General features: G+C 34.4%; 1 protein-coding gene across 1 annotated transcript in view; it reads left to right on the plus strand.

Annotated features, from left to right (window-relative positions):
- The window catches only part of a (arc), a 123,690-nt gene extending 96,732 nt beyond the window's left edge, over nucleotides 1-26,958 (plus strand). The window contains exon 7 of the mRNA XM_090400530.1: nucleotides 22,059-26,958. Coding sequence (XP_090256656.1) covers nucleotides 22,059-22,104 — 46 coding nt within the window. The 3' untranslated portion in view covers nucleotides 22,105-26,958. The remainder of the gene's footprint in view (nucleotides 1-22,058) is intronic.
- Nucleotides 26,959-27,690: the final 732 nt, after the last annotated feature.

Below are 27,690 nucleotides of genomic sequence, written 5' to 3' on the forward strand. Positions count from 1 at the left end.
AACCTGTTATTACTTTAATGAAAATTTTGTACAGATTAGAGAGAATACTAATTGGTCTATAGTTCTTTACTTCTTTGTCTCCTTTTTTAAATATCAGTATCAGAGTAGCATTTTTCCAGTTTTCTGGTATCTTCCCCTCTTCTAGGCATAGATTTAGTAAGTTTGTGACATGGTGAATTATATTGTTTCCTCCCCATTTAATTAATTCTATCTGAATTTAGTCTTCACCAGGACATTTTTAATTTGTTTTAATGCTTGTTTTATTTCATCTGAAGTGAATGGGGGGGGGGAGGGGTGTATGAATTCCGTATGCGATGAAGAGTTATATTTCATTTATCTATTGAAGGATCACTATAGAGTTCTTTATAAAATTCTTCTAGCCTGCTTAGGATTTGTTCTTGGTTCCATTGTAGTTCCATTCTTATCTTTTATTGCAGTTATTTGACTCTGGCCAACTGATAAATGTTTCCTTAGTATTTTCATATTTTTATTGTTTTCAATTGTTTCTTTTATTTTTTTAGTGTTATAAGATCTTATTTCATTTCTCATCTTTTTCCTTATTGTTTTGCATAGTTCTGCATATCCTATTTTATAATTATTATGTAACACCTCCAAGGAGTCCACAGACTCATTGGAGTCTTTGTTTGGATTGATAGAGTAGGCACCCTCGAGGGAGGGTACCTATTCTACAACTCTCTATCTACAGCAAACCACATCTACCAACACCATCTAATGCCCACCACCATTATTATTTTCACAGACAATCGCAAACATTCATGCCCATGGCAGGATTCGAATCTGCAGCCATTTTGCTGGAGAGCAGATATGCTAACCATATATATATAAGTAAAAGGAGAAAACATGCAAAAGAAAAATAGCACTCTACAAAATAAGAATTCCTTTTCTTAATCTTCAGCAGTGAAATGAGCAAACATATGTTGACAGGGTCTGAGAAAGAGAGATTGATTGATCATTTTGTGCTAGGAGTTAGAGAAAAGTTCCCAGAAATCAGAAATGTTGACAGCAGTTTCTAACATTTAAGGAAAAGGAAAGAAGAATGCTATAGTGACTTCATTGAGTTATTATTGCCAATAGAGAACAAAATCTATTTGGGCTTTAATCAGTATATTTCTAGCAATTAAATTAATTGTCCCATCCCTCCTTTCAAATGTTAGAAACCTATCAACATTTCTGATATCTGGGAAACCTGAAAATTGTGAAATTGTCTATATCTTCAACTTTTGTAACTCCTGGTTCATACCGATTTGATACTCCTCCACAATATCTGCCATATAACTTGTTTATTCCTTTCTAGGAGCACCCTTCATTCTCTCCTCCTTTTATTACATTTCTTTTCCTCTTTCATTTTTTTTTTCTTGGCTCATTTATCTTTCACTTTCTCTTTGGTCATCTTTATTTGCATATATTGCTTTTAATTTGTGTTTGCTTTTCTTATGATTTGATTTAATCATTATCAGGTCCTGAAGAAAGGTTTTCTTTAACTACTCTTCTGAAGCCTTTCCTGGATTTGGAACATCAAAAGCAAATTTTATTTTATTTTTTCAGTTTTGTTTTTTTATTATCAGTCATAATAATCTATACTGGTGGTTTTCCCAGTTGTGTGCTGCAGTGCCCTTGGGCACCACAGTGAAGTCATAGGGGGGAAGTGATACTCAATATCTGTCAGACTGAGAACTATGAGCTTGTAGTTCAGTTTCAACTAGGGTGACCTACTTTTGAACATGAAAATAAAGGAGATTGGGTCACGACAAATTTTAGCAAAATTTTGGGATGTGAATCCTACATTAATTGATATGATGGTTTATATTTAAAATATACAAATAGCAATTTTAAATTATAGCACATTAAAATATCCAACATGCTGGAGCACCTTTGATTTTCTTGTCTCCTTGTGCAAACTGCAAAAACTCTTTACAATCATAATCAAAATTGATCATTACCATTAGTTCTAATTTAATTAATTCTAAGCTACTTTGATTTTTGTGATCTGTCCATTTATTGTTCATCATTGAGAACATTCTCATAGTGTGGGCATTTGAGCCTGGAATACTTAACACAAACCCTAAAATTTTACCAAGATTTGGAACATTGATTTGCTTGTTGTTTAATTCAGTAAATATATTCACCTGCTTTTGTTCAGTACTTCCTGATTTCGCCTTATTCACAACACTCACTGCACTACAAAACTCTTCATACAGATTGTCTTCATTCAATATCAATATGAAATTGTTGAACAATGGCTTGCAAATACCTGAAAAAAAGTTCACTGTCCAAATTTAGGGGCACAAGACAATGGAGGATTTGCATCAGACAAATCAAAATTTTTGGAAATTTACTTGTACAATGAACAGTAAAAACAAAAGTCACTTTTTTTTTTTTTTTTTTTTTAAGAAATGGGGTCATACAGTTTAAAATCTTTTCAGTGGCATTACAAAAAAAAACTGCCTTTTATCCTCTGTTGAATTTTACTACCTAAGCATTGCATTATATGTGGCATTCAATGATACTAAGATCTGCAGTTTCAAGGGATTTGACAGCTTGAACAAGTATAGCACCCCAGTGTTGGAAAAAAAATTAAGGTGTACTTCAACAACATACTCCTTTTCTGGATCCTCATCACTGAATTGTTTTTTCAAGATTTTTGGACAGTCATTGGCACTTTTTAAAATAACTCTTAATAGGTAACCAGTTCTTTATTAACCTATCTACAGCTGATGTCAAAGAAAGCCACCAAGTAGGAACATGATGAAGAATTTCAGACCATTCTCTGCTTCAAGAAAATCAAAGAATGATTTTAATTCTTCTCTTCTTTTTGCAGATACTGCAAAGTGTCCATAAATTTTTAAAACTATCATTTCAATATCCAATCCATCAGAGGCATGTTTGGTTGCATTATGCAATATTATTGCAGCAGTTTGCTTTAACCATGTTTTCATTGTCTTCTGTGAGCAGCTTCATTACAGAATTATGTTTCCCGTAATTCACATGTGCATTACTTGCACAGTATGAAGTAACATTTTTTATATCTAAATTGTGCTCATCAGGGGAAGACTTTATCATGCTATGAATGGAGTTAGCTGTCTCATCAGCTTGCTCAATGAAGTCCAGGAGCCTGTTTTTAATGTCACTTAGAGGGTCAAAAATTTTGCAACTAGAGGAAACATCTTTCTATTTTTATGGTTCGAGTCATCAGTTGAGATTGAAAAAAAAGATTGCTGATTTTTGAATGATCTTTTAAAACATCGATAAAGTCCTGCACACTTCTTGGAGCCAGAACATTTTTCACATTGCTTCTGCCTTTGTTCGACCACATGCAATCTTCTTGGCCAAATTCGAGTCATAAAAAATGTCCCTTGATAGCTTATTTGTGCAGTCCATGTTTCTATAACCGAATGTTGTGTTTTACAGTGTGAAAAACTAACACTAGCTCACCTGCAGTGTTGTTTAAGTTCTTACTTGTGTTACTGAAAAAGAGATTCGAATTCAAAGAAGTCTTTACATCTTTCTCTCTCCATTTGTCCTTCAGTATACTAGAATGTTGCTTGCAGTCATTATTACCCCCATGGACGATACTGAAGTCGCATTTAGCTAATATACAATTAGCTTTGTGAACGTTGGATGGCAAGGGTTTTAGCCACGAGTACTGTTCTTCCCATTTTTTCAGATAAACAAAAATATTTACATTTCTTTTTTGGTGGCATTTTTACATTATTACTTTCCATTCCACCGTCACTATCCATCATGAAAATATGCTATGGCACTCGATGTTCAAGGATACTGAAAATACTTTGAGAATGAATGCAGACACAATGGCTGGTAAGAACGCAAGATAGGAAACAGATAAACAAAATGGCACCAAAGATTACAAGATCAATGCAACAAAATAACATCTTTGCCAGAACACCCATGTATATTCATTGGCTGAAACAGAATTGTATTGATTAGAATTTTCCAAACTATCGATATTAGTCAAATTGTATTTGGAGGTTATAATATACATTGAAAAATTAATGACAATGATTGATTATGAAAAAATACGGGAGTATTTGAATATGGGAGCTGGGATGATCCAAAAAAATTAGCTAAAATACGGGAGAGTTGGTCACCCTACTTTCAACATTAGACTGTGTCACATTTCTTTCAGTGATCTCAAATGTTTGAGATGTTTTTGTTTACTTGAACCTTCAGCTACACCAGTAATTTCTCAAATTTTCTATTTCTTTAGATTTTGTTTATAAATACCTGTTAACTCCCCAGATCCATCAGGAATCGAAATAACTGAAGAGTGCTTTAATCAGGTGTCTGCAATGTCTAGAAGTTCAGTGAATTATTTTGTTGGTATTTTGAGCATTAATAAAAAGTATGAGAGTGAAGCAAAGGATGACAAACCATAGACTAGAGGCAGAGTTGTAGAGAAATGGAAATATTGAAAACATGACTATACTTATCTACGTAGGTGGTCTGAAAAGTTCTCAGTCTCGACCATAAATGGCAACACTATCGGCAAGATTTTTTTTTTTCTAAGTTGGTACATCTGTCATACGCATCCATGTAAATTCGCAAGTCATTCTATCAGGTAGTTTTTTTTTTTATACAGCTGTCAGAAGCCAAAATGTTGTCTGTATGGATAAAATTGAGTATCGTGCAGTTATAAAATTATTTGTAAAAGAAGGTTTAATGCCAAAAGAAATTCATTCGAAATTCATAAAAGTTTATGAGCACTCTTCTCCTTCGTTTTCGACAATTAAGAAATGGGCTGCCAAGTTTAAATGCAGCCATACCAGCCTTGAAGGTGATCCATGTGAAGGATGTCCAAAACGTGTAACAACAGAAATCATTGATCAATTGCACAATGGTATTGGATGACTGGCGAATCGAAGTGGGTGAAATTGCTGAGACTATAGGCATTTAATAAGAACATGTAGGATATATTTTGCATGAAGAATTGCAAATGAAAAATCTTTGTGCAAGATGGTTGCCGTGCTGATCAAAAACGCACTCGCATGAAAATCTCTGATAGATGAGACTAGGATTCACCAGTACACACCAGAATCCAAACAGCAGTCAAAACAGTGGACAGAAGCCGGTTGGTCAGTTCCAAAAAAGACAAGGTCACGGCATTGGTGTTTTAGGATGCTAAAGGCATTTTGTTTATTAATTATCTTGGAAAGGGTAAAACAATAACTGGGGATTATTATTCCGATCTTTTAACCAGACTAGATGACAAAATTCGTGAGAAAAGACCTGGTTTGCAGAAGGAAAAAAAAAAAAAATCATCTTTCATCAGAACAATTCACCTGCCCACAAAGGTGTTTGGCAATGGGAAAATTAAGGGATCTGCGCTATGAATTGTTGGAACATCCACCCTATTCCCCCAGATTTGGCTCCCTCTGACTTCTATCTCTTCTCAAAACTAAAACTCTTCCTTGCTGTCAGTGTTTCTCTTCGAATCAAGAGGTGATTGCAGCTGTAGAGGGGTATTTTGTAGATCTTAATGGGACTACAGGGACAGGATAATGGTGCTGCAATAAATGTATTAGTCTTAAGGAAGATTATGTTGAAAAATAAAAATAATTTTGAAATTATAAGTTCGTTTTTCATTGTTAGGCCGAGAACTTTTCAGGCTACCCACGTAAACTGTCACCCTCATTTCCAATCTGATTCCAAAGTTTGAGAAGTTGTGCCACTGCTAAGTAGGCTCCCACACATCCTATTAGTAGTTGTGGTTATTTAAGAATGAAATAAAAATACTGGGTTTTCTTTTAATTTATGTGCATTATTTTTGTAAATAGCTACTTTAGTTTTTTAGGATTCAAATGCTTAAGTAGTTTGGAGCTAGCTAATTAATAAATGGGACTCTTTGGTATTTCTTTTGACTTAGGAGTATCATGGACTAAGAAAGGAACTGTTGGTATAGCCCAGGAACCTCTGGGCTATACCAGTAGTTTCAGTAGTCAAATTCAGGATGTTAATAAGAAGCTTTTGCCATAATATATATCTATTAAATTTAATAGATATTAAGTTGAACTAGAGATGTTTTTTCCTTCTTTCAATGATTAATTATAATAACTAGGTTTCATAGAAAAACAGGCATTTGATGTCAAGAGAGCAGGAAAATGGACCAGAGGAAGATCAGTATCTGTGTAGATTGATGTAGTAAGAAGATGCTTTTGAAGACAAAAATATTTGACATTTAGATGCACAAAATTTATATGTAATCAACCTATCTTCCCGTCATAATGCTTTGTAAATTTATCAAAGTTAAATTCAATGCTCCTATAGCCCAAAGCCATTCCACATATATTGTTTTTCCTAACAGTAACAGTTTATCATCAAATTCCTGATATGAACCCTTAGGGTGGTGCAAAGTTTACAATATTATTAACTTCTTTTATAACCAAAAATCTGTCTTCATGCTCCATGATAGAGCAAGGGTGAACCTCTTAGCAAATGTTTAGAGCACATTTCATTTGTTTGAAATGTTGCCCAGAGTCTGAATACAATGTTATGTGGGATTCCAAACTCTGGCAATATCAGTAATTCTGAAGCCGCCTTCAAGCTTTCCAGTAATTCTTCCCCATGTGAATGGAATCATGTAGATGATGTCATTGAGACATTCCAAGACATCCAAATTTGCAACTTTATTCCCTCAGAAAAGAGTTTCCTTCAAACACAATTTTCTTAATGCAGCTTTTTGCCTTTTATATTGTTGAGTGCTACCATGTGATCACTTTGCATGTGATTTGAAAATTTCAACGTGCAACTGCTTTCTCCTCAAAATTGGTATTTATAAAAATTGTCACAACTGATTCGTCTGAATTTGCGGTTGTAATTTTCAGAAATAGTGTTCTCATCCTTAGGTTTTCAACACCAGTATAGAAAAGGATAGTAAATTACCATTCCTAGATATCCTTGTCATTTTATTAGGTTGCATCTGGAGAAGTTTATAGGAATTTTTAACTCTAACACAAATATCCCCATCAGCAGGTATTCTACATACAAACTCTTTCCATCACCTTCAACAGAAGTTAGGTTTTATCAGAAAATGTTTAAAAATAAACCTGCAAATATACTCACAAATGAAATTAAAAGAATTTTTGAATCTTATTGGATCAGTTCCTCCAAAATGGTTACTCAAAGTTACTAAACAAGTTTTTATTTTCTGATAAACCATCCCATGTTAGTCTGGAAATTAATTACAAAGGTACAGTCTCCTTATCATATGTGAGCAACAAATCAAGAAAAATAGCCTAATTATTAAAATCGTTCAACATCAGAAGCGCTTTCAAATCTTAGTTTCCTATATTCCCCTAAAGACAGTGTTGCATTCTACAAATATCCTGGAGTATAGAAGATTTCTTGTTCTTGCAGAAAGGTGTTCATTGGCCAAACTGAAAGAAGTTTTGAAATCCATTAAGAAAAAGTAACCGATGTTGAAAACGAGAGAGATGGAGAAAAAAAAAATGCAGCAGACTCGCAGTACACATCTCGCAGAACATCAGACAGTAAATTGGCAAGCTTCATCCATGCCTTACTTAGAAAAGTATAATTTTCTTCAAATTGTTCAAGAAATCTTCCAAGGTCATTCACTCACATTGTATACTAAATAGAAACCAAGGACTTATACTTGCTGAAATTTGGAAGTCATTAATTAGTATATATAACATTCGCAACTTAGAGTTTACACAACAATGTATATGATAGACTACACATGATGTGCCTAATGATGCATGTGATTAAACTATTAATTCAGTATTTTTCACTTTATAGAAATAACAGCTGTTGGGAAATGTTTGAACTCTTTGTTTTTTTGTTTGTGTTAAACATCTTTCTGAAGATTCTGCCATATAGACAATAAAATGTCAGAGAAACATTGTTTTAATGGGGAAAAAAATTTAAGAATCAAAACCTGATTAATTATTAAAAAGTTTATTCTATTTCTATATTTAATTTGCTTTTTTCACTAAAAATTATTACTAAATAGATGAAATATTTTACTTTCTACAGGTTGCAACTAATCTTTTCAAAATTCCTGGCTTTGTCTTTTTATTGCAGATTTTCATGCCAAATTTGTTACAGCAGTAATTCAGTTTAGTTAAGGAATCCAGCAGACTTGTACTGAGTTTATTTAGGAGTATAACATCATATAGATAAAGTAAAGAGCTGAGATTAACATTTTGAGCTTTATCAAGTTTAATGCCACTTTCCTTCATAACATTGATCTATAATTTCCAGCTTTGAACTACAAAGCTAGAAATTATGATCAACTTGGAAGAATGCTATTTTTGGTCGAATGGTATCAGTTGCTGAATAGGAAAAAATGTCAGCAATGCATGGAAATCTTTGAAAAAGTGTTTAAATGAGGCAGTATGTGAATGTCTGTAGTGTTTGAAGAACAAATAAGTTGGGAGTGAAATGGATGTGCAACCTTAATAAAAAAAAAAAAAAAAAGAGATCCACAAGAAGACGATTATGGAAAGAATATCATGAGAATAAGAGTGACAGGAGTTATGAAATATATAAAGCTCAGGCCAGAAAAGTAACGAGCATTATGCAGAAAGCTAAATCAGAATATGAAAAGAAATTGGCTATGTAAGCTCTAAAGGCAATTCAGTAGAATTTTATCGTTATGCCACAAGCAAAAAAAACGAATGTTGAAGAATAACTTTATTGAATGAAGATGGTACTTTAATGTCAGAAGCTAATGAAATTGTTCAGTTAACGAGTGCTCACTTTGCTAAGATATATCAACCCGATGTATGTAGCATGGTGCACAGTGCTACTGCTACATTGGATGAAGAGTTAGAGGTGCAGGAAAATGAGGTTGAAGAGCTGTTGCATAACCTGGATAAGAATTTGTCAATAGGAATAATTTGTCAGATGGAATATCAGCATGCTTGCTAAAAGAATGTTCAGCCTAATTGGCTATGCGTTTTACATGTTTGTATAACTTGAGTCTCAGCTCAGGAATGATACCACGGGAATGGAAGGAGAGAACATCGGGACATCCATGGAAGTTAAGTTTATTTGCAGTCAAAGAAAGGGATAAGAGCTAGATTTTTCTGTCACAGAGTAGTGTGCAAGTCGAATGGTTTGCTTTTAGGAGTAGTGAGTGCATGTAGTGGGAATGAATTTAAGAGAAACTGGTATGGGTGATTTATAGCCTCCCTTGATGAGTTCTTGACTTCCTGAAGATCTGATAATAGGAATATGCACCCTTGTTTCACACCTGATTTTACATCATATCTTCCTGAGATATGAGAGTTCTGATCTCTTACTCTCAGTTTAAAGTGTAGACTATGTTGCTTGATGTCCTTATACCATATTAAATTATAAAATTGCAATATTTTGAATCTGTATACCTTTTTCCATGTCTACTAAGCTTAAATTCTTGTTATATTGCTATAATTTCTTGACTATTTGTTGTAAAGTGAAAATCTGATCCTGACCTCCCCTATTTGGCTTGAATCCATCTTGTTCTTTCCCACACTTTTCTTAATCTTTTCATGAGTATGCTTGCATACAGCTTAACCTTTAACACTCAGTGGAATATTCCTCTATAATTATTACATTGTTTTATTTCCCTTTTTATAGATGGGTACTATGAGAGCTCTAATCCAGTCATCCAGAACTTGAACATCTCCAAGTGCAGTTATCTGTCTTAAACATGCCCTCAACTTCTTCAGTTAAATCACTCTCTCTCTCATTAGATATGGTCAAGAATTTAAAAAAAAAAAAAAAAATGGTAGAGAAGAAAGTTTTATTATACTCTAAAATACCTACACATATACTTTATTTTCTACTTAACTGCTATTGACTTCCAGCTATTATTGGTATTGTGGCACTAATGAGTTCAACCATTGAGTCATGCACATTGTTCTTCAAAGTGCTGAAATGGTGGGAGCCACTGCTTCATATGCAGGAACAAGAAGTAATCATCAGGAGCTAGGTTGGGGGCTGTAGGTGTTGAGGGTCAACATATTCCCACCCAAACTTCTGAATTGCTCATTTGAGTTTCTTCAGTATGCATTAACATTAAATCTTGTTCCTCTCTGAAAAAAAATAATCAATGATCAAGATCCTTTTTTGGTCCCAGAAGACAGTGGCCATCTTTTCTTTTGATCGACAGCACCTATTTGAAATTTTTCTTTTGGAGATGATGAATGGCAGCACTGCATTGATCGTTGTTTTGACTCCACATTTGTGTACAAATTCCACGTTTTATCAATACGAGAAAAAAGTTAATCTCCTTCGTTTGTGTAATGCTCCAAAATTTTTGAGCTGATTCCACTCGTTGCTGTTTATGTGCATCTGTCAGCATTTTTGGCCCCCATCTGGCACACAATTTCACGAATGACAGTGTCAAACTACCAGGAATTCAAAAGAAAGTTCCGTAATTGTGAAATGACAATTCTCATGAATTTTTATGTTCACCCTTTCCACTGAATTGTCTGTCACCACATTTAAGCAACCACTGTGATCTTCATCACAAACATCGTAGTGCCCTTCTTTAAACAAATGATACTATTCCCTAACTTTACCTAGCATAATGAGTAACAGTAAAGTTAGGCAGTAGTTAGGCATTACTGCCTAACTTTACTGTCACTCATTATGTTAGGTGAATTTCTGCAGCAAATTCACCTAATTCAGTTATTTTCTGCCAACAAAAACTATCACACCACAAATCTTGCAACTGGCAGGGTTTTTTTATCACAGCACTCAATATATATTCTTCATAGAAGACAATAAACGATAAGATGATTGAAGTAAAATGATCAACAGTTAGTGAATGAGTCACTGTATGCTACAATGTATGTGCAACTCCCCCCTCACACACACACACACACACACACACACACACACACACACACACACACACACACACACACACACACTCCATCTTATTGGCCAGTAAATTGTGAATGGACCTTACTTTCTGGATGCATCTCATACATATAACATGTTTTCATTTTTAGAATGATACAATGTTTTTTTGCACCTTTTGATTAAGGTCTTTTTTTTTTTCATTTCAGTAAAATTGGCAATAAAAATATTTTAAAAAGGATAAATATTAACATTTTTTGAATGTTTCTAATGTTAGTAATATTTTTCTGTTATTTTACTTCAGTAAAGTAAAAACCTTAATGCAAGTAACAGGAGAAAAACATGCATGCCTGTTAGTGCTTTCATGTCATTGTAATGTAAATTTCAATCAAATAAGATGCAGAAGTTTCATAGATAGTTTTATTAGAATGCAACTTTCCTGATGTATAAATTGGCATGTCAGCAAATCTGATACAGATGTGCACTATAATAAACTACTGAAAATTCCCAGCCTAAGTCCCTTAGAACCAATATTATTTTAAGATTGCTATTACAAAAATTAAGTACTGAATACCTTGCTATAGCAAACTGAATCTCCTAGTAGTTGACATCACAGTCAGGATACAAAGGAAATGGCCAGAAATGTAACAAAAAGAAATGGGGGAAACAGACCAAATAGAAAACACAATAAAAAAATTTAATTTAATTTAATTTACAGTTCTGACAGAACAGTATCAACATACTAACTGTACACATTGCCTCTCTGTTCAGTCAGGAAGCTGGTGTCAATACCTGCTTCCTGACTTTTCTCCCATTCTATGGTTGACTAATACAGACTAATGTTCCATCACCATCGTTCCTTTCCTCTTTGTAATTGGAGGTGATCGAGCTGACTGAGTACTGAGGTTTTCAAGTTATTTTTGAGTTTAATGGTGCAGACACATAACGTTAACGTAACATTTCAAATTTTAAATGTTAATTCTAGATTTTTGTAATTTTATTTTATTTTTTATGTTGGGCCCATATACAGGAGGTTGGCTGGTCAACCTATAGTAAGTTAGTACCGTATATGGGTGGTGGGTTGCGAAATGAGAAACTTGTTTGCATTTGATTTGAACGCCTGTATGTTGTATTCCTTGGGAAATATGTCTGGCAGAGTACTGTTCCACAGTACTGCAGTAGCAGGAATGAATGAGGAGGAAAAGAAACTTGTTCTGTGGGTTTCAAGGTGTACTGTGAAAGGATGTTGTCGGTAGCTGTATATGTTCCAATGGGCTTAGTACAGGGTGGGGGAATTATTGATGCTGTTTCAGATGAACATTCCCCATGGAAATATTTATAGAATATACAGATTGCAGAGACCAAGCATCTATGTGAAAGTGAGGGGAATGAGTTGGTGAGGGATGGGTCATTTATTAGTCTTATTGCTCTCCTCTGTATTGAGGGAGCTTTTTGGAGCCCCACTCCAGATGTGAGAGCAGTATTCGAGAGCTGGGTGGATTTGTGACTTGTATAGTGTTAACAGCTGTTTAGAGGTGAAGTAGCGTCTTGAGTGAAAGAGAGAACCTAGTTTTTTGGAAGCTGAGGATGCAATGGTTGCGATGTGTTTATGCCAGAAGAGGCTTGATGTCAAGGTAATTCCAAGAGAAATTTCATCTTGTCTGAGAATTTGAGTGTTATTGAAAACAATGCTGGGGGAAAATGATTCTTTTTTTGTGAGAAATAAGATAGAACTAGGTTTTACTAGCATTGAAGTTGACAAGGTTATCTGAGCCCCAGATAACCTTGTCAACTTCAGATGGCTTGGAGGTCAGAATTAAGGGTAGTGGTGGTTGATGTTCTGTGGGTTGAGGTGAGTTGTGTAGAGTAGAGTTTGTCAAATGAAAGGGAGGAATGTGATGTGCTGTCACCTGCAAAACTGCGTATTGGGTTAGAGGTCAACTGAAGTAGGTCATTGATATATATAGAAGGAAGCGGGTCAGTGAGAGAACTGAACCTTGTGGGACCCCAGCATTAGTGGATTGCAGATGGATTGCCAGCAAACAGGAAGCTGGCAGTCCAAATGATGGGAGTTTGCTTAGTAAGCCTTTGTGCCAGACTCGGTCAAAGGTTTTGGAGATATCAAGTGCAACTACTTGAGATTCACCGAATTTCTCCATGGCGTTTGTCCAGTGATGGGTGGTGTATGAGGGTAGATCTCCTGTTGAACGACTTTGATGAAATCCGTACTGGTGGTCGCTTAATAGCCGCATACTTTCAAGGTAGATTAGGAGTTTAGAGTTGATGATTTTCTCCATTACTTTAGATAGGACTGAAGTGAGAGAGATAGGGCAGTAGTTAGATGGTAGTGATTTGTTCCATGGCGTTCGATGGTAGTGATTTGTTTCCATGGCGTTTATCCAGTGATGGGTGGTGTATGAGAGTAGATCTCCTGTTGAACGACTTTGATGAAATCCGTACTGGTGGTAGCTTAATAGCCGCATACCTTCAAGGTAGATTAGGAGTTTAGAGTTGATGATTTTCTCCATTACTTTAGATAGGACTGAAGTGAGAGAGATAGGGCAGTAGTTAGATGGTAGTGATTTGTCGCCCTTTTTGGGAATGGGTTGATTATAGGCCAGTTTCCAGGTTTTGGATACACACACACACACACACACACACACACACACACACACACACACACACACACACACACACACCAGTGGAGTAAGAGAGTGTGTACACGTGACATAGGATAGGAGTCAGTTCCAATGTACAGACCTTCAGGATAATTGGAGGAATGCCGTCAGAGCCAGGAGACTTTTTTGTGTCTAATTTAGATAACAGGTTTGTGATGTCTCTTTGGCAAAAAGATAAGGGGCATTGTATGTTGGGCAGTTGGAATGACTGGAGGGCATTTGCCATTGCCATCTGAACCCCACTGGTGGATAGCTTGGTGGTCGAAATTAAGGGCAGTGGTGGTTGATGTTCTGTGGGTTGAGGTGAGTTGTGGGTTTTGAGGCAAGGATGTTGGGCTGCAGCTGTACTTATTCCAATGGGCTTAGTACAGGGTGGGGGAATTATTGATGCTGATGTCTCTTATCATTGTTACCATTTGCCTTTTCATGCATTTTATGTGCTTTACGTAGTTTCTGCCAATCCCTTGTCTTATGTTATTAATGTACAATTTATTTTGTTCAATTTCTGGTGATTACTTTTATTTCTTGCAAATTCTTTTGTTCTATTTCTGGGTATTTCCTTTATATTTTTTTGCAATTTCTCTGTGTTATTTCCATATTTCTTTTGTTTCATGGGAATGGAGTGTAGAATTGCTTTTTTTTTTACCCCAAATTCACTATAGTAAACCTTGTGTTATAATTATTTCTCTGATCCCTAGAGGTGCTATAGTGATTGTGTACTGTGGATCAAACATGTGTCAAAGCAAGATTTGGCTGAATAAACAAATACTGAAGACTTATTATTATTGTTGTTCCGGGCAACTCCAAGGAGTCGACAGACTCATCGAGGGAGGCCCTAACATCATGTCAAGAACAACTATTCGACATTCACACAGTATCAATCATACCATGCCTTGAACTCAGTCACAGTCGTAGCACCCACAATAGACTCTGGAAGCTTATTCCACTCATTCACTACTCTCCAAGTAAAAAACCTAGCTCTAACACCCTTGTCAACCATGCTCTTGCCCAGTTTCCATTCATGGCCCCTAGTCCTCCCACCACCAGTCATATTTTCAAAAATATCTTCTGGATCAATCCTATAGAAACCCTTCAGTAATTTGAATGTCTCAATCATATCACCCCTCCTTCGCCTATCGACCAATTTCTGCAACCCACAAATCTTCAACCTATTCTCATAAGGTTCATTCCACACACCTGCTATCATCTTGGTCACTCGTCTCTGGATCCTCTCCACTTCCTCCCCATCACGAAGAAACCCTGGTGCCCATAACTGGGCACAGTAGTCCAGATGGGGTCTTATCAAGGCTCGATACAGAGGAACAACAACTTGTTTGTCTCTGCATGTTAAAGTATTTTTCCGAAGCCAAGTGATTTGGTGAGTGTTTTAGTCACTTTTGCAATGTGCCCCCTAAACTTCAACTCCCTATCCACCAACACTCCCAAATCCCTGGCCTCATCAATCTCCTGGAGTACGGTTCCACCAATGCGATATACTGCTGCTATTCTTTTCACCCCAAAGTGCATAACCTTACACTTTGGCACATTAAATTGACATCCATTTTTCCTAGCCCAGTCCTCCAAACTATCCAAATCATCCTGTAAAATTTTGACATCCTGTGCACTCATAATTGCTCTACCCAACTTTGCATCATCAGCAAACAAGTGAACACTTCCTCTCAAATCCTTTCCTATATCATTGATGAACAAATTGAAAAGTAGTGGTCCAAGAACAGATCCCTGTGGCACTCCACTAGTCACAAGCCGTCTTTTAGACTCCACTCCTGAATAAACCATTCTCTGGTATCTCTCCTTCAACCACCCTTCTATCCATCTCACCAACCCTATATCTATCCCCATCTGCCCCAGTTTACTGATTAGTCATGTGGTATCCTATCAAAAGCCTTGGCAAGGTCCAGTAGTATTACTGTAAACAATTTGGCCAAAGCATACTCAATTAAATTTTACAAAATGCATGTTTTGAACAAAAAATTCTAGTAGCAAGGCTTATACGTTGGTTAGACATAACTGGTAATTAGTTTACGGAATTAACAACGCAAATGAAGTATATTAATTAAAGGTAACTTTAATGAATCACTTCTATATTTCGGCAACTTCACATTGCCATCTTCAGGAACATAAAGATATGGTATGTGCACGCAGGCACTAACACAAAGCAAATGAGGAAGAAAGCAAGAAACTAATATTGTTCCTAAAGTCCTAATGGTGCCCTCTTGCGGGCTAATTTGGTAGTCTTGGCTGTTAGGCTGAAGTTCTCATAATGTAAGTCTCCCAAATTTGGGGTAGTTTCATGCACCCAAATTTGTTGAGGTTAGGAACGTTTTTTTAGAGCTGCTGAAGATTCTTTGAATAATCTTTCGTATTTAAACTTGCTGCGATGAATTATTTTTGTTTTCTTCCAACGAATTTTATGGTGGGTATCTAAGGCATGGTCTGCCAGCCCAGAGCGGCTGTACTGGTGAAACCGGATGTAGTCTTTGTGTTCTGAAATCCTGATATTAGTTGTTCTGCCTGTTTGGCCAAAGTAGGACAATTTGCAGCTGCAAGGGACCTGGTATACACCAGGTAGGTCTAGGGGAAGTGGTTGGTCTTTGGTAGAGCGGATAAGGGATGCCAACTTTTTATATGGTCTGTAACAGGAAGTAAGGTCATATTTTTTGAGGATATTGGTTATTTTCTCAGAGGTGCCCTGGATGTAGGGGATGGTGATAGACTTGGTGTAATCTTTATTGTGAAGGGGGGGAGGGGGGGTTGTGGTTTACTGGTTTTAGTATTTTTTGGGGTTATAGCCATTGGCTAAGAAAGTGTTGAGGATGTGGTTTAGTTCAGTAGTCAGGGCCTTGTCATCTGAGCAGATTAATTTGGCCCTATTATATAGTGTTTTTATAACCCCATATTGTTGTGTGTGTGTGGGGGGGGAATTGCTGGTGAATGTATCGGCCAGTATGGGTGGGTTTTCTGTAAACAGAGAAAACCAAAGATCCATTAAGGTGTTTTTATAACCCCTCACAACAATATGGGGTTATAAAAACACTATATAACAGGGCAAATCCTTGAGCTCATCCAAGCCAAGTTTCCTCCCGATATCTCAGCCCTATTTCAGTTCACAATGAACTCAGGCTATTTCGTTTGGCAAGGAAAGTTCTACAAACAGAGGGGACAGCCATGGGTTCACTACTTTCCCCACCCTTGGCCAATTTCTTTATGGAGACATTTGAAGAGAAAGCCTTAAACTCTGCCCCACAAAAACCCACTATTTGGCTTCGTTATGTGGATGATGTGTTTGCTATTTGGCCACATGGCTCAGACACACTCCACTCTTTCCTAACGCACTTAAACAACCAACACCCCAGAGTCCAGTTCACCTTAGAAAAAGAGGAAAACAACACCCTCCCCTTCCTAGACACTTTAATCACCCGCCAGCTTGATGGATCTTTGGTTTTCTCTGTTTACAGAAAACCCACCCATACTGGCCGATACATTCACCAGCAATCCCTCCCCCCCCCCCTCACAACAATATGGGGTTATAAAAACACTATATAACAGGGCAAAATTAATCTGCTCAGATGATAAGGCCCTGACTACTGAACTAAACCACATCCTCAACACTTTCTTAGCCAATGGCTATAACCCCAAAAAAATCCAAAAAATACTAAAACCAGTAAACCACAACCCCCCCTCCCCCCCTTCACAATAAAGATTACACCAAGTCTATCACCATCCCCTACATCCAGGGCACCTCTGAGAAAATAACCAATATCCTCAAAAAATATGACCTTACTTCCTGTTACAGACCATATAAAAAGTTGGCATCCCTTATCCGCTCTACCAAAGACCAACCACTTCCCCTAGACCTACCTGGTGTATACCAGGTCCCTTGCAGCTGCAAATTGTCCTACTTTGGCCAAACAGGCAGAACAACTAATATCAGGATTTCAGAACACAAAGACTACATCCGGTTTCACCAGTACAGCCGCTCTGGGCTGGCAGACCATGCCTTAGATACCCACCATAAAATTCGTTGGAAGAAAACAAAAATAATTCATCGCAGCAAGTTTAAATACGAAAGATTATTCAAAGAATCTTCAGCAGCTCTAAAAAACGTTCCTAACCTCAACAAATTTGGGTGCATGAAACTACCCCAAATTTGGGAGACTTACATTATGAGAACTTCAGCCCAACAGCCAAGACTACCAAATTAGCCCGCAAGAGGGCACCATTAGGACTTTAGGAACAATATTAGTTTCTTGCTTTCTTCCTCATTTGCTTTGTGTTAGTGCCTGCGTGCACATACCATATCTTTATGTTCCTGAAGATGGCAATGTGAAGTTGCCGAAATATAGAAGTGATTCATTAAAGTTACCTTTAATTAATATACTTCATTTGCGTTGTTAATTCCGTAAACTAATTACCAGTTGAACAAAAAATACTCATCAGAAATTGATATTTTTTATAAAAGATTTAAAAAAGGTGTAATAATACTTTACTAAGAATGTAACTGAACGTGCAAAAATATTGTACTTTCCTTAAATTTTAATAAGTCATTTAATTTTACAAGAACATTTATTATAAAAAAAAAAAGCATGAAAATGAAAAAAAAATATTGCTCTTATTTCCTTAAATAACACAAAAATATCAAAAATATTGATGGATGTTTGATTTTCAGTTGTGTTAAATATAGAAAAAAAAATGAAATTATAAATTGAGGTGAGGAAAAGCAATTTTTTCGCTTTTTTTGGAAGAAGTCTATTTCAGTTTCTTTGTAAATATTTCTGACTTCTGAATTTTTTTTTTTTTTTTTTTTTTGCTGTATATGCTGGCAGTTGGTGCTAATTTTTTTTTTTTTTCTACTTCACTCAGTAGTGTGATTATTAAAAAGAATCATCAGTTCTTTTTAACAATGGTATATTCTTCTTCTCCCTTATGTGTTAGGCCTACAGGCCTGCCCTGAGGATGAGATGAGTAGCCCTATGCCTCCCAGTATATTCTATGACTGTAGCTGCGTGTATTCATGGGGGGCTGGTTTGTCTGCTTGCATGAGGAAAAACCCCAGATAAACTGGGGAGAAAAACCCTGCTGTCCATGCCCAAGACCGGCTAACATGGCTATGTCTGAGAATGATCCTTAAGCTCCTCATGTCGGTGATGGAAATTGAATCCAGTACACTCCTTTCCCAGGCATATCTGTGCAGTTGACAGTAATAATTTCAGTACATTAAGTTCAGAATCAGTGGTCTTGCTACTTCACTAGGTTAACCACGTGGACACAATGATATATTAAAATATATAATTACTCTTCATTAATGTTTCACTTCTCTGATAAAGGAATGTTATCAACTTCCTCGCTCCTGATTTCAGAATCAGATTTAGATTTTCATTGATTATAATGCTTTTAATTAACATAATCAGTTTATTCTGATTTTAAAAATGCTAGATTAAATCTTGGATCTAACTGTAGAATATTTATTTTTGAACGAAGTATCATATAGTCATAATTTTTTCATTGTTTGTTCCTGATAATTGGGAGCACTTCTGAAATTAAAGCAACTTTTACTCAGTTTTGATAATTTTCTTTAAAGACCACTGATTCTGAACTTAATGTATTGAAATTATTATTGTCACCTCCACAGATATTTAATGCTCATTTTTGATCTTGTATTCATTGTAGCATATAAAAAGTGGAGTGCTACATCTTGATTGTTCACTTAAATTAAACATCTTCTTTAAAAAAAAAAAAAAAAAAAAAAAAAAAAGCCCCATTACAAAAGCAATGAATTTGAGGAAAGTTCCCCTTACCTTGCATGACTGCATCATGCTGAAGTACCTATATACTTGCTAAAGTACCTATAGCAAACACGAGCTTTGGCATGATCCAGTTATGCAAGATAAGGGGAAACTTTTCTCCAATTCAATGCTTTTATGTTGCATGTAACGTGACTTTTTTTTTTGCATTGGCATGCCTTTTTTTACTGATTTCAGTTAAAGCTGGATATTTGGTATATCCCTTTGTGCCATTTCGTAAAATGGCACAAAATCCATTTTTTTAGATGATGGCATTCACTTTTTGGGTATATATTTGTGTGAAATGAATGACTGAATTGAATTAAGTTTCAATTTAAAAATTGTGGATAGCACTAGCTTTCACTATGAATGATTAACTAGGTTTGACTTGTGGGTTACTTATTCACTAAAACAATGCTACTCTGACATGTTTTGCTGTATATATATATATGGCTGACTGTGTGTGTGTAAACACATGAAAAAAAACCCTCAAATGTTTCCAGCAGCCATTATTTATCCATTGCAATGTTCATAATTGGTAATTAATTACTTATAATAATACTAGTGATTTTAAGAGGAGCCTGTGGCATAGTAAATTAATTAATAAAGAAACACGTAAAAACCACAGTGATATCTTTAATTAGTAAAAGGACAAATATTTCGTACTAAAGAAAGTTGTGAAACTATTTTACACCGACCGAATTTAAATAGAAATGACTGTCTCTCTCTCTCTCAAAGATCTGGGAGATTTATGTAAAAAACCATTTATCTTAATAGATTAAATTTGTTATTTTCTATTATTTCCTAGCATGTGGTAACAATTATATTTTAATAGGTGATCCACCAAACGTTTTGCTTATATTCCATTCCTATTACTGTAACAGACACTGAAGATGTACTATTAATTTTAGTACGAAATTGTCCTTTTACTAATTAAAGATATCACTGTGGTTTTTGTGTGTTTCTTTATTAATTAATAATACTAGTGTTATTATATAATACTTTAATTTATATGTGTGTGTATATATATATATTTTTTGAATCATCATCAGAAATTAAGACCTATGCCTCAGAAATTGCTTTTGTAAAATTTCTGGTTAAAATAGATTTATTGAATATATGCACTTATTGAAGCATAAAAAAGATTTAAGTGTAATTCTCATTTGTTCAGGAATGGCTATGAGGCATTTTTTTTTAACAACAACAAAAAAGTTACAAATTAGACAGGAACAGAGTCCCAAATGCAAATTTGAACCAAATTATTCACATTAGAGAAATGACCATGGAACGAGGATGGGCCGGCAATTTGAGATTTAGTCGACGAAATTGTATTCTTATCTTGTATTCTGTGTATCATCAATGTGATACACAGCTTTTAATCTATTTATCCTAAAATGCATAACTTTACATTTCTCGACATTAATTTTTGCCCATACTGACAGCCTATTTAAATCTTCCTGCAAGTTCTCCACATCACTTTGATTAACTATTACTCTACCTAATTTCACATAATCAGCAAACAATATTTCTTTCAGGTCATTTCCTATATCATTTATGTATAAATGAAACAGCAATGGTCCCAGCACTGAACCTTGTGGCACACCACTAGTCACCTGCTTTTGTCTCGATTCTGCCCCTCCATATACCACTTTTTGATATCTATCCAGTAGTCACATCCATCCCCGTTTATTCTAATTTGTGTAACAGTGTTCCATGTGGTATTTTATCAAATGCCTTTGCAAAATCATCATGTAGCCATTTCCTTTATCCAACTCAGCTGTTACTATATTATAAAAAGTTAGTAAATTACTAAGGCATGACTGACGCTTCATAAAGCCATGTTGACCTTAATACAGTATCATATTTTTATCTATCCATTCTTGAATTCTCTTTATTATCAAATTTTCTAGTACTTTTACCACCATGCCTGAGATACTGATTGGTCTATAATTTGCTACAGTAGTCTTAGAACCTCCCTTATGCAAAGGAATAATTTTGCTCTCTTTCCCCACTTCCTTGGAACTCTACCAGAGCTGAGACTTAAATTAAACAGTCTAGACAAAGATAGTGCCAGTTCCCCTGCACATTCTCACAAATCCCTAGCTGATATCTCATCTAATCCCACAGCTGTATTTACATTGAGATTCTGTAATATTCTAAGAACCTCCAATTCATCCCCCTCTATTCCCACATTAGTGTCTGTCGCATAGGTTAGATTGTGTGGATAGACTGGGTCTCCAAAAATGAGTCTTCAGACTCCATGGAGGTGCCTATGTAATAATAATTAAAGTGGTGTTATTAATCAGGAAAATGTAAACTAAACTAATACATTCAAGAATTAATCTATTTGCACATTATAAGAACATTAAGTTATTTACAGTGAATGTTACCATTAAAATATTTCACATATGCTTGCTGAATACTGCATTTAAGTTTTTATCTTTTAATAACACATTTAATGTAATAAAATTTGGAGTATTTTTATTTTGAATACCAAGATAAAGACTGGCTATTTGTAGAACCTACCATTTGGTCAGATAGTGGACTGATTGAGTAATTGACCATTGAATGAGAGAAAAAGAGATCCTTAATATCAGATTGGCACTTAATAGTTACAACAATATACTTAGATAAGTTTTTGTCAGGAAAGGTATAGCATTTTACATGTAAAAAAAATAAATTTAATTGCTGTGAATAAAATTCTGGAAAATATAAATCTTTTGTGTATTTTCAGCATGCAAGTTTCAAAGTCCTGTAGTCATTTGGAAAGGTTTTCATGATAATAATATCATTAATGGAAGAAGATAATCACAAGAAAAGTCTCTTAGTATTGGATGCTTTTGTACTTTATGCGAAGTTTCACCATTAGAAGTGTACAGTGCTGTTACTATAAATGCCAATGATTGTTTCCATTCTGCAGGGATATCGTTGTGTACATAGGTTAAGAATGTAAAATATGGAGTATACTTGTTTTATAATGTTTCTTAATTGTTCTCATTGTAGTAGATGGCATTGCTCTTGTACAAGTGTTATTTCATTTTTTTTTTTTTTTTTTTTTTTTGTTCATACATAATGTACATTTGCTTTTGTTTTATCACTTTAAATTGTTATTTAATATTGCTCACTGAGAGGAGTAAAGGTTGAAATTATTTGGAATGTCATCCCATATTATTGACTAAATTCATATTTTTTTTAAATGCAAATCATTTGTTAATATGTAACATTACATTAATTCTGGGATTCACAGTTGAATTTTTCTTCTAGTAGCTTATTATAAATCTTCATATATGTTTTAATTAATGGAATATGTAACTGGTATGCATCATTTCTTCCTTTTTTTTTTCATTGCTTAGTATTGAACAAATAATGGCTTCTGCCATTATTTTATTGCAATATACAGTTAAGATGCAATGAATCTGTTACATTTATGCATGCCTTTTTTAAATTAAAAAAAATATGCCATTCTTTGTGCCATGTTTATTAATTTCTTAATAAACATGTTATCTTTATGCCTTATATATTAAGGGATAAACATGCCATCATATTTATTATGTTTTGGTGATTAAAGTAGTGATTGGTTCCTCTAAGGAAACCACAGTGATAATTTTCTCTTAACTCTTTCTTCTGCTGCACTTACATATTCTTCTTCTTATTGTGCTATCCTCTATCGAAGGTCAGCGACCATCTTGGTGAACAAATTGCGTTAAACAAGCTGCGAAAAAACTTGCATATTAAGGAATATAATTTGAAATGAGATCCAAATAAGATCAAAAGGATTTGGCACCAAGTTGATCTAATTATATTTATTAATTATAAAATTAATAGCTCTAGCAAAACTAAATATGTAAAAAAAAAACAAATTGTTTACAATGTCAATGAATTATTAACTTAGCTGGTGCATAAAAATAATAGAACCTCTCCCTTCCCATGCATTTCAAAAGTTATTCCCTAGCTAAGACATTTTTTAAAAATAAATAGCATAACTTAGCCTATATAAGAAGATAAAATTAGCGAATGATGAAAGGTTATAATACTGTCTCTAGATATATCCAGATTACTGTCCCTCTCCCTTCCCATGCATTTCAAAAGTTATTCCCTAGCTAAGACATTTTTTAAAAATAAATAGCATAACTTAGCCTATATAAGAAGATAAAATTAGCGAATGATGAAAGGTTATAATACTGTCTCTAGATATATCCAGATTACTGTCAACAAATATGAAAATTGTTTTGCGCACTAAAGACACTAGCATTTTTGCATACATATCAGTCAGGTGAAATCTTACTTGGATTTATTTTTTCTAAATAGTATCTTAACCATCATTACTATGTTTTTTTTTTCTCTTTTTGGCAACTAATTACCGTAGGGAAAAACAGTTTTGGGTTTATGGTTTGTTATTAACTACATACAGGGGGTGGTCCAAAAGTATTGTTATTCCCTATCCTCATCCATAATATGGAAATAAGGTAATACCGTATGTGTGTGTGTGGGGGGGGAACAAGACTTACTGCCTTTATCTTATGCCAGCTGGAGGTAGGAGGGGGGGGGGGAACTCCGTACAGATTCAGATTGTCAGGATAATAACCATTTTCACAACAAAACTAATGTTACCATGACTGTCAATGTGTGTAAATGTAACTTTCATAGTTGTTCTGTTATCTGATGCCTTCCCTTGAATACACAATCTTTAATATCCTGCAGTGCATTATTGTAAAGGGATAGAAATCTGAAAGCCCATCATTTAGGATTTCTAAATATGTTAATCCTCATTATTCACTTTTCTCCAAACATGCCATGTCAAAATTTTCTGTCCCTGATGGTCTAGTGGACAGGGGGGGGGGGGGGGGGCTCTATTCTGTTAGAACTAGCAGTATGTTTTTGGAGGAAAAAACCCATCCTGTCAAGATGGCTAGGTATAAATGTTGAAGAAACAGGGACCTCAAACTTACTGGACACTGCATATCTTGGTTTATTTATAGTCTGATGTTTCATGATAACATGTTACTTTGACCCCTGAAATACAGTCCTGTTATGGGTACATTAATAAATTATGCATACCCTGATAAAATATGTTTTGCATTACAAAATCTTCATGTAACTACACAATGCTTCACTTCTTTTTGCATATTATGTTGCTTTAGGCCTTGAGGATTTAGGTTGAAGATTACATGTGGTTTCTAGAATATCAGGTTCTAAGATAATTTCCATATTTGACATTTTGGGAGAATCTGAGCACTAATGTGCTGTCATTATTGTATATGTTAACAGCAATTCACTCTTATCCAGAATTGATTTGGTCATGAACAGCTTAATATAATAGTCTTTGTTAAATCTTGCAGAAAACTCCTTTTGTGACTTTTCTTAATCCACATCCTATAGGCTGGAGAAACAAGCTTTTTCCACATTATAAGAGCTTATATGTTATATATCTTGAGCAGGGAAGAATTTGTTACTATCTGCACCTCTCATTAACAATATATTTACTTAAAAGAAAAATGTAAGGGTAGCAACACTTTTGGACCACTGAGCTTTCTCACTTTTGAGTTATTCCAATTATGAAATGCAGTTAGCTTATCTGTTTACAAATAGAAAGGGTGCTGCAACAATTGTTTCTTCAAAAATACTTTGTCTGTTGGTATATCTCTCATAGCCTGAGAGAAATTAATGTCAGAAAAATTCCTGCAAAAGCACTACAGAAATTAAGTAGTTGCTTGCACTTGGATTACAGGAAAATTAACCTAACTAGGCCAAGTAATAGTTAAAAATATATGGGGGGAGGGGCATTTTTTACAATTTCATAAAACTGAAAGCTCAAGATTTCTAATCATGGTAAAAGGAAAGAATATTTATATAAGCATATCTTTTTGAAGCATTTTCAGTAGAAGATGGGATGTTTTAAATATATCTGGAATCAGATCTTACTATTACAAATTACTGAATTTCTTGAATAATCATCTTCAAATTCCTGATATATATATACCGTGAGGGGTGTACAGGATCTTATGATAGTACTACATGAAAGGTTACATTTAAATCTTAAATAACCAATTGATGCAATTTTTTTAATCTAATGTTAAGTAATCTCAGGATATATTATTACATTTTATATAAATATGGCAAAAAATAGTAAAAATTAAAAGGGAACCTTGTTGTTGTTGCTGCTTAGGGTAAATTAGGAATTACCAGATCTTTTAAATTTTAATATAATCATGGTAAAATTTGCATTCCTTAATTTTTTAGTTATATGAAAGACTTCATATCGCATTCTTTTTGTTCTATATTTAAAATTTAACTATAGGATAGTCTTGTTTTATTTATAGATCCTTAATATCAGATTGGCACTTATCAAAGTTAAGTGTACTAACTTTGTTAAGTTTTTATATAAAAGTATATCATTTTACTTAATAGTTAATGGAAAAAATAAATTTAATTGCTGTGAATAACATTCTAGAAAATGTAAATCTTTTGTGTATTTTCAGCATGCACATTACAAAGTCCTGTAGTCAGTTGGAAAGGTTTTCATGATATCATTAACATCACATGCTTTAATAATATTTAATATTTAATATATAAATTAGCAATAAAATCACTATTATGGTATAGTAGAGGTCAAAAAAAGTTTATCCCCTAACAAAATAGGGATTTCATTATTTAGTTACAAAGAAGTCTTTACATTTAAATTCATGCTTATTGTCTTAGCTATAAATGTCTAGAATCATATCTTAATATTACAAACTACTGAATTCTCAGCCACAGGAAATTTACTGGATAAAAAAAAAAAAAAAAACTACTACAGTTTATCTGATCACAGTGGGAAGGTGATTGGCCTTTCTGATAATTGAAGGACTGGATAAGTGGAGGCACAATGAAATAGTGCTACACTAGAAGTCTGAAATACAAGGGTCAGTTAATTCTTTTGAAGATTGGATAATGGTAGCTTACTGTATAACGACTTCTTTGGTCCCTAAATGATTACCGTATTGAGAATTAACTATTTATTTTCACTACATATGATTTGTGTATTAAAATGTTCATTTATCCAGAATATGATACTTAAAATATTATTGCATTTTTCTTACTCTTATGAATGGACTAGCAACTGTTTTTCATGGATATTGACAAACAAATGTGTAATTCATCTTCCCAAACAGGCAGCTGATTACTTCTAAAGATTATTTTTAGTACCCACTTTTACATTATGAACCCTATCAGAAGACTAGCTGTTTATGATTTTTTACTTCATATCTGTATATATGCAGAACTATTGTGGAACTTAAGCAGTCTCTTAATGTTTCCATTTTTTGTACTTATATGAACATTTTCAGATAATGCCACCCTTTCATTGATATAATCTAAAGTAAATTTAGATTCTTATGTCTAGTCCTGTTTGTATTGCTGCTTCTCTCATGCAGAAATCTATGAAGCAGACAAATATAGCAAACATCATATAAAATGCTCACCTGTTATCAATTAAACTGAAGTAACAGTTTGTGTATATAGAACATTAAAAATGCATTTTATTTTCTCTTGTAACTTTGTATATGGCATATGTTTTTATGCTAAATTGTTTTGTACTTTTCTATTGTCACTTGAAATGTTTTGTACCACAATGACTAATAAAACAGGGTACCAGATCTGTTTTGGCATTAGATTTTTAGTAATTTTCTGAATGGGGATGGAATCACCTTTGTCTTGAATATAGAATAAACAAATGATTAATATAAACAGCAGGAAATCAAATTTTAATTCTTACCTTTATAACATTGACATCTTGCAAGGGGACAAAAAGTAGAGAACCAAAATAATCTTTCTAATTTATCATGGTGTAACAGTACTCCCGAGAATTCATAATTTACTTCATCATGGATGTGCAAAAATAGTTTTCCTGAACCTATGCAAAAAAAAGATATATTTCAGAATAATTTGGGAGCCTTTTTGGTGGGTGTTTGAATGTGTGTGTATCAAAGAGAGTGTAGAATGGATTGCCTGTGCAAAAACTAACATTCGGTAGACCCATCGAGCTTTAGTTGCTGATTCCTATAGGATGGGATTTTCTCAGTGAGAAAAGCACTTCATACTTTACAAGATTTAATTTTTTTTTTTTAAATGTATAAACTTGATTTCAAAAAGACTTATCAAGTGCAAATCATGTTCTCTGGAAAAAATAAAATACTGTAGGAAGACAACCATTTGTTAATATTTCATGTTAATCCAAAAATATCTCTGTGCTACATTTGTTGATACTGATGAATTAAGCACAGATATACCTCGCTGTTCATCTAGTTAATAGGCTCATTTGCTAAGCTTTCATTAATCTATTTTCTGTTATGATGCTTAGCTTTTTTCCATTTTGGGTTCTTCATTGG

The sequence above is a fragment of the Typopeltis vanoorti genome, chromosome 11 (assembly GCF_054136105.1).
Source record: "Typopeltis vanoorti isolate ZY-2024b chromosome 11, IOZ_Tvanoo_1.0, whole genome shotgun sequence".
Lineage (NCBI taxonomy): Eukaryota > Metazoa > Arthropoda > Arachnida > Uropygi > Thelyphonidae > Typopeltis > Typopeltis vanoorti.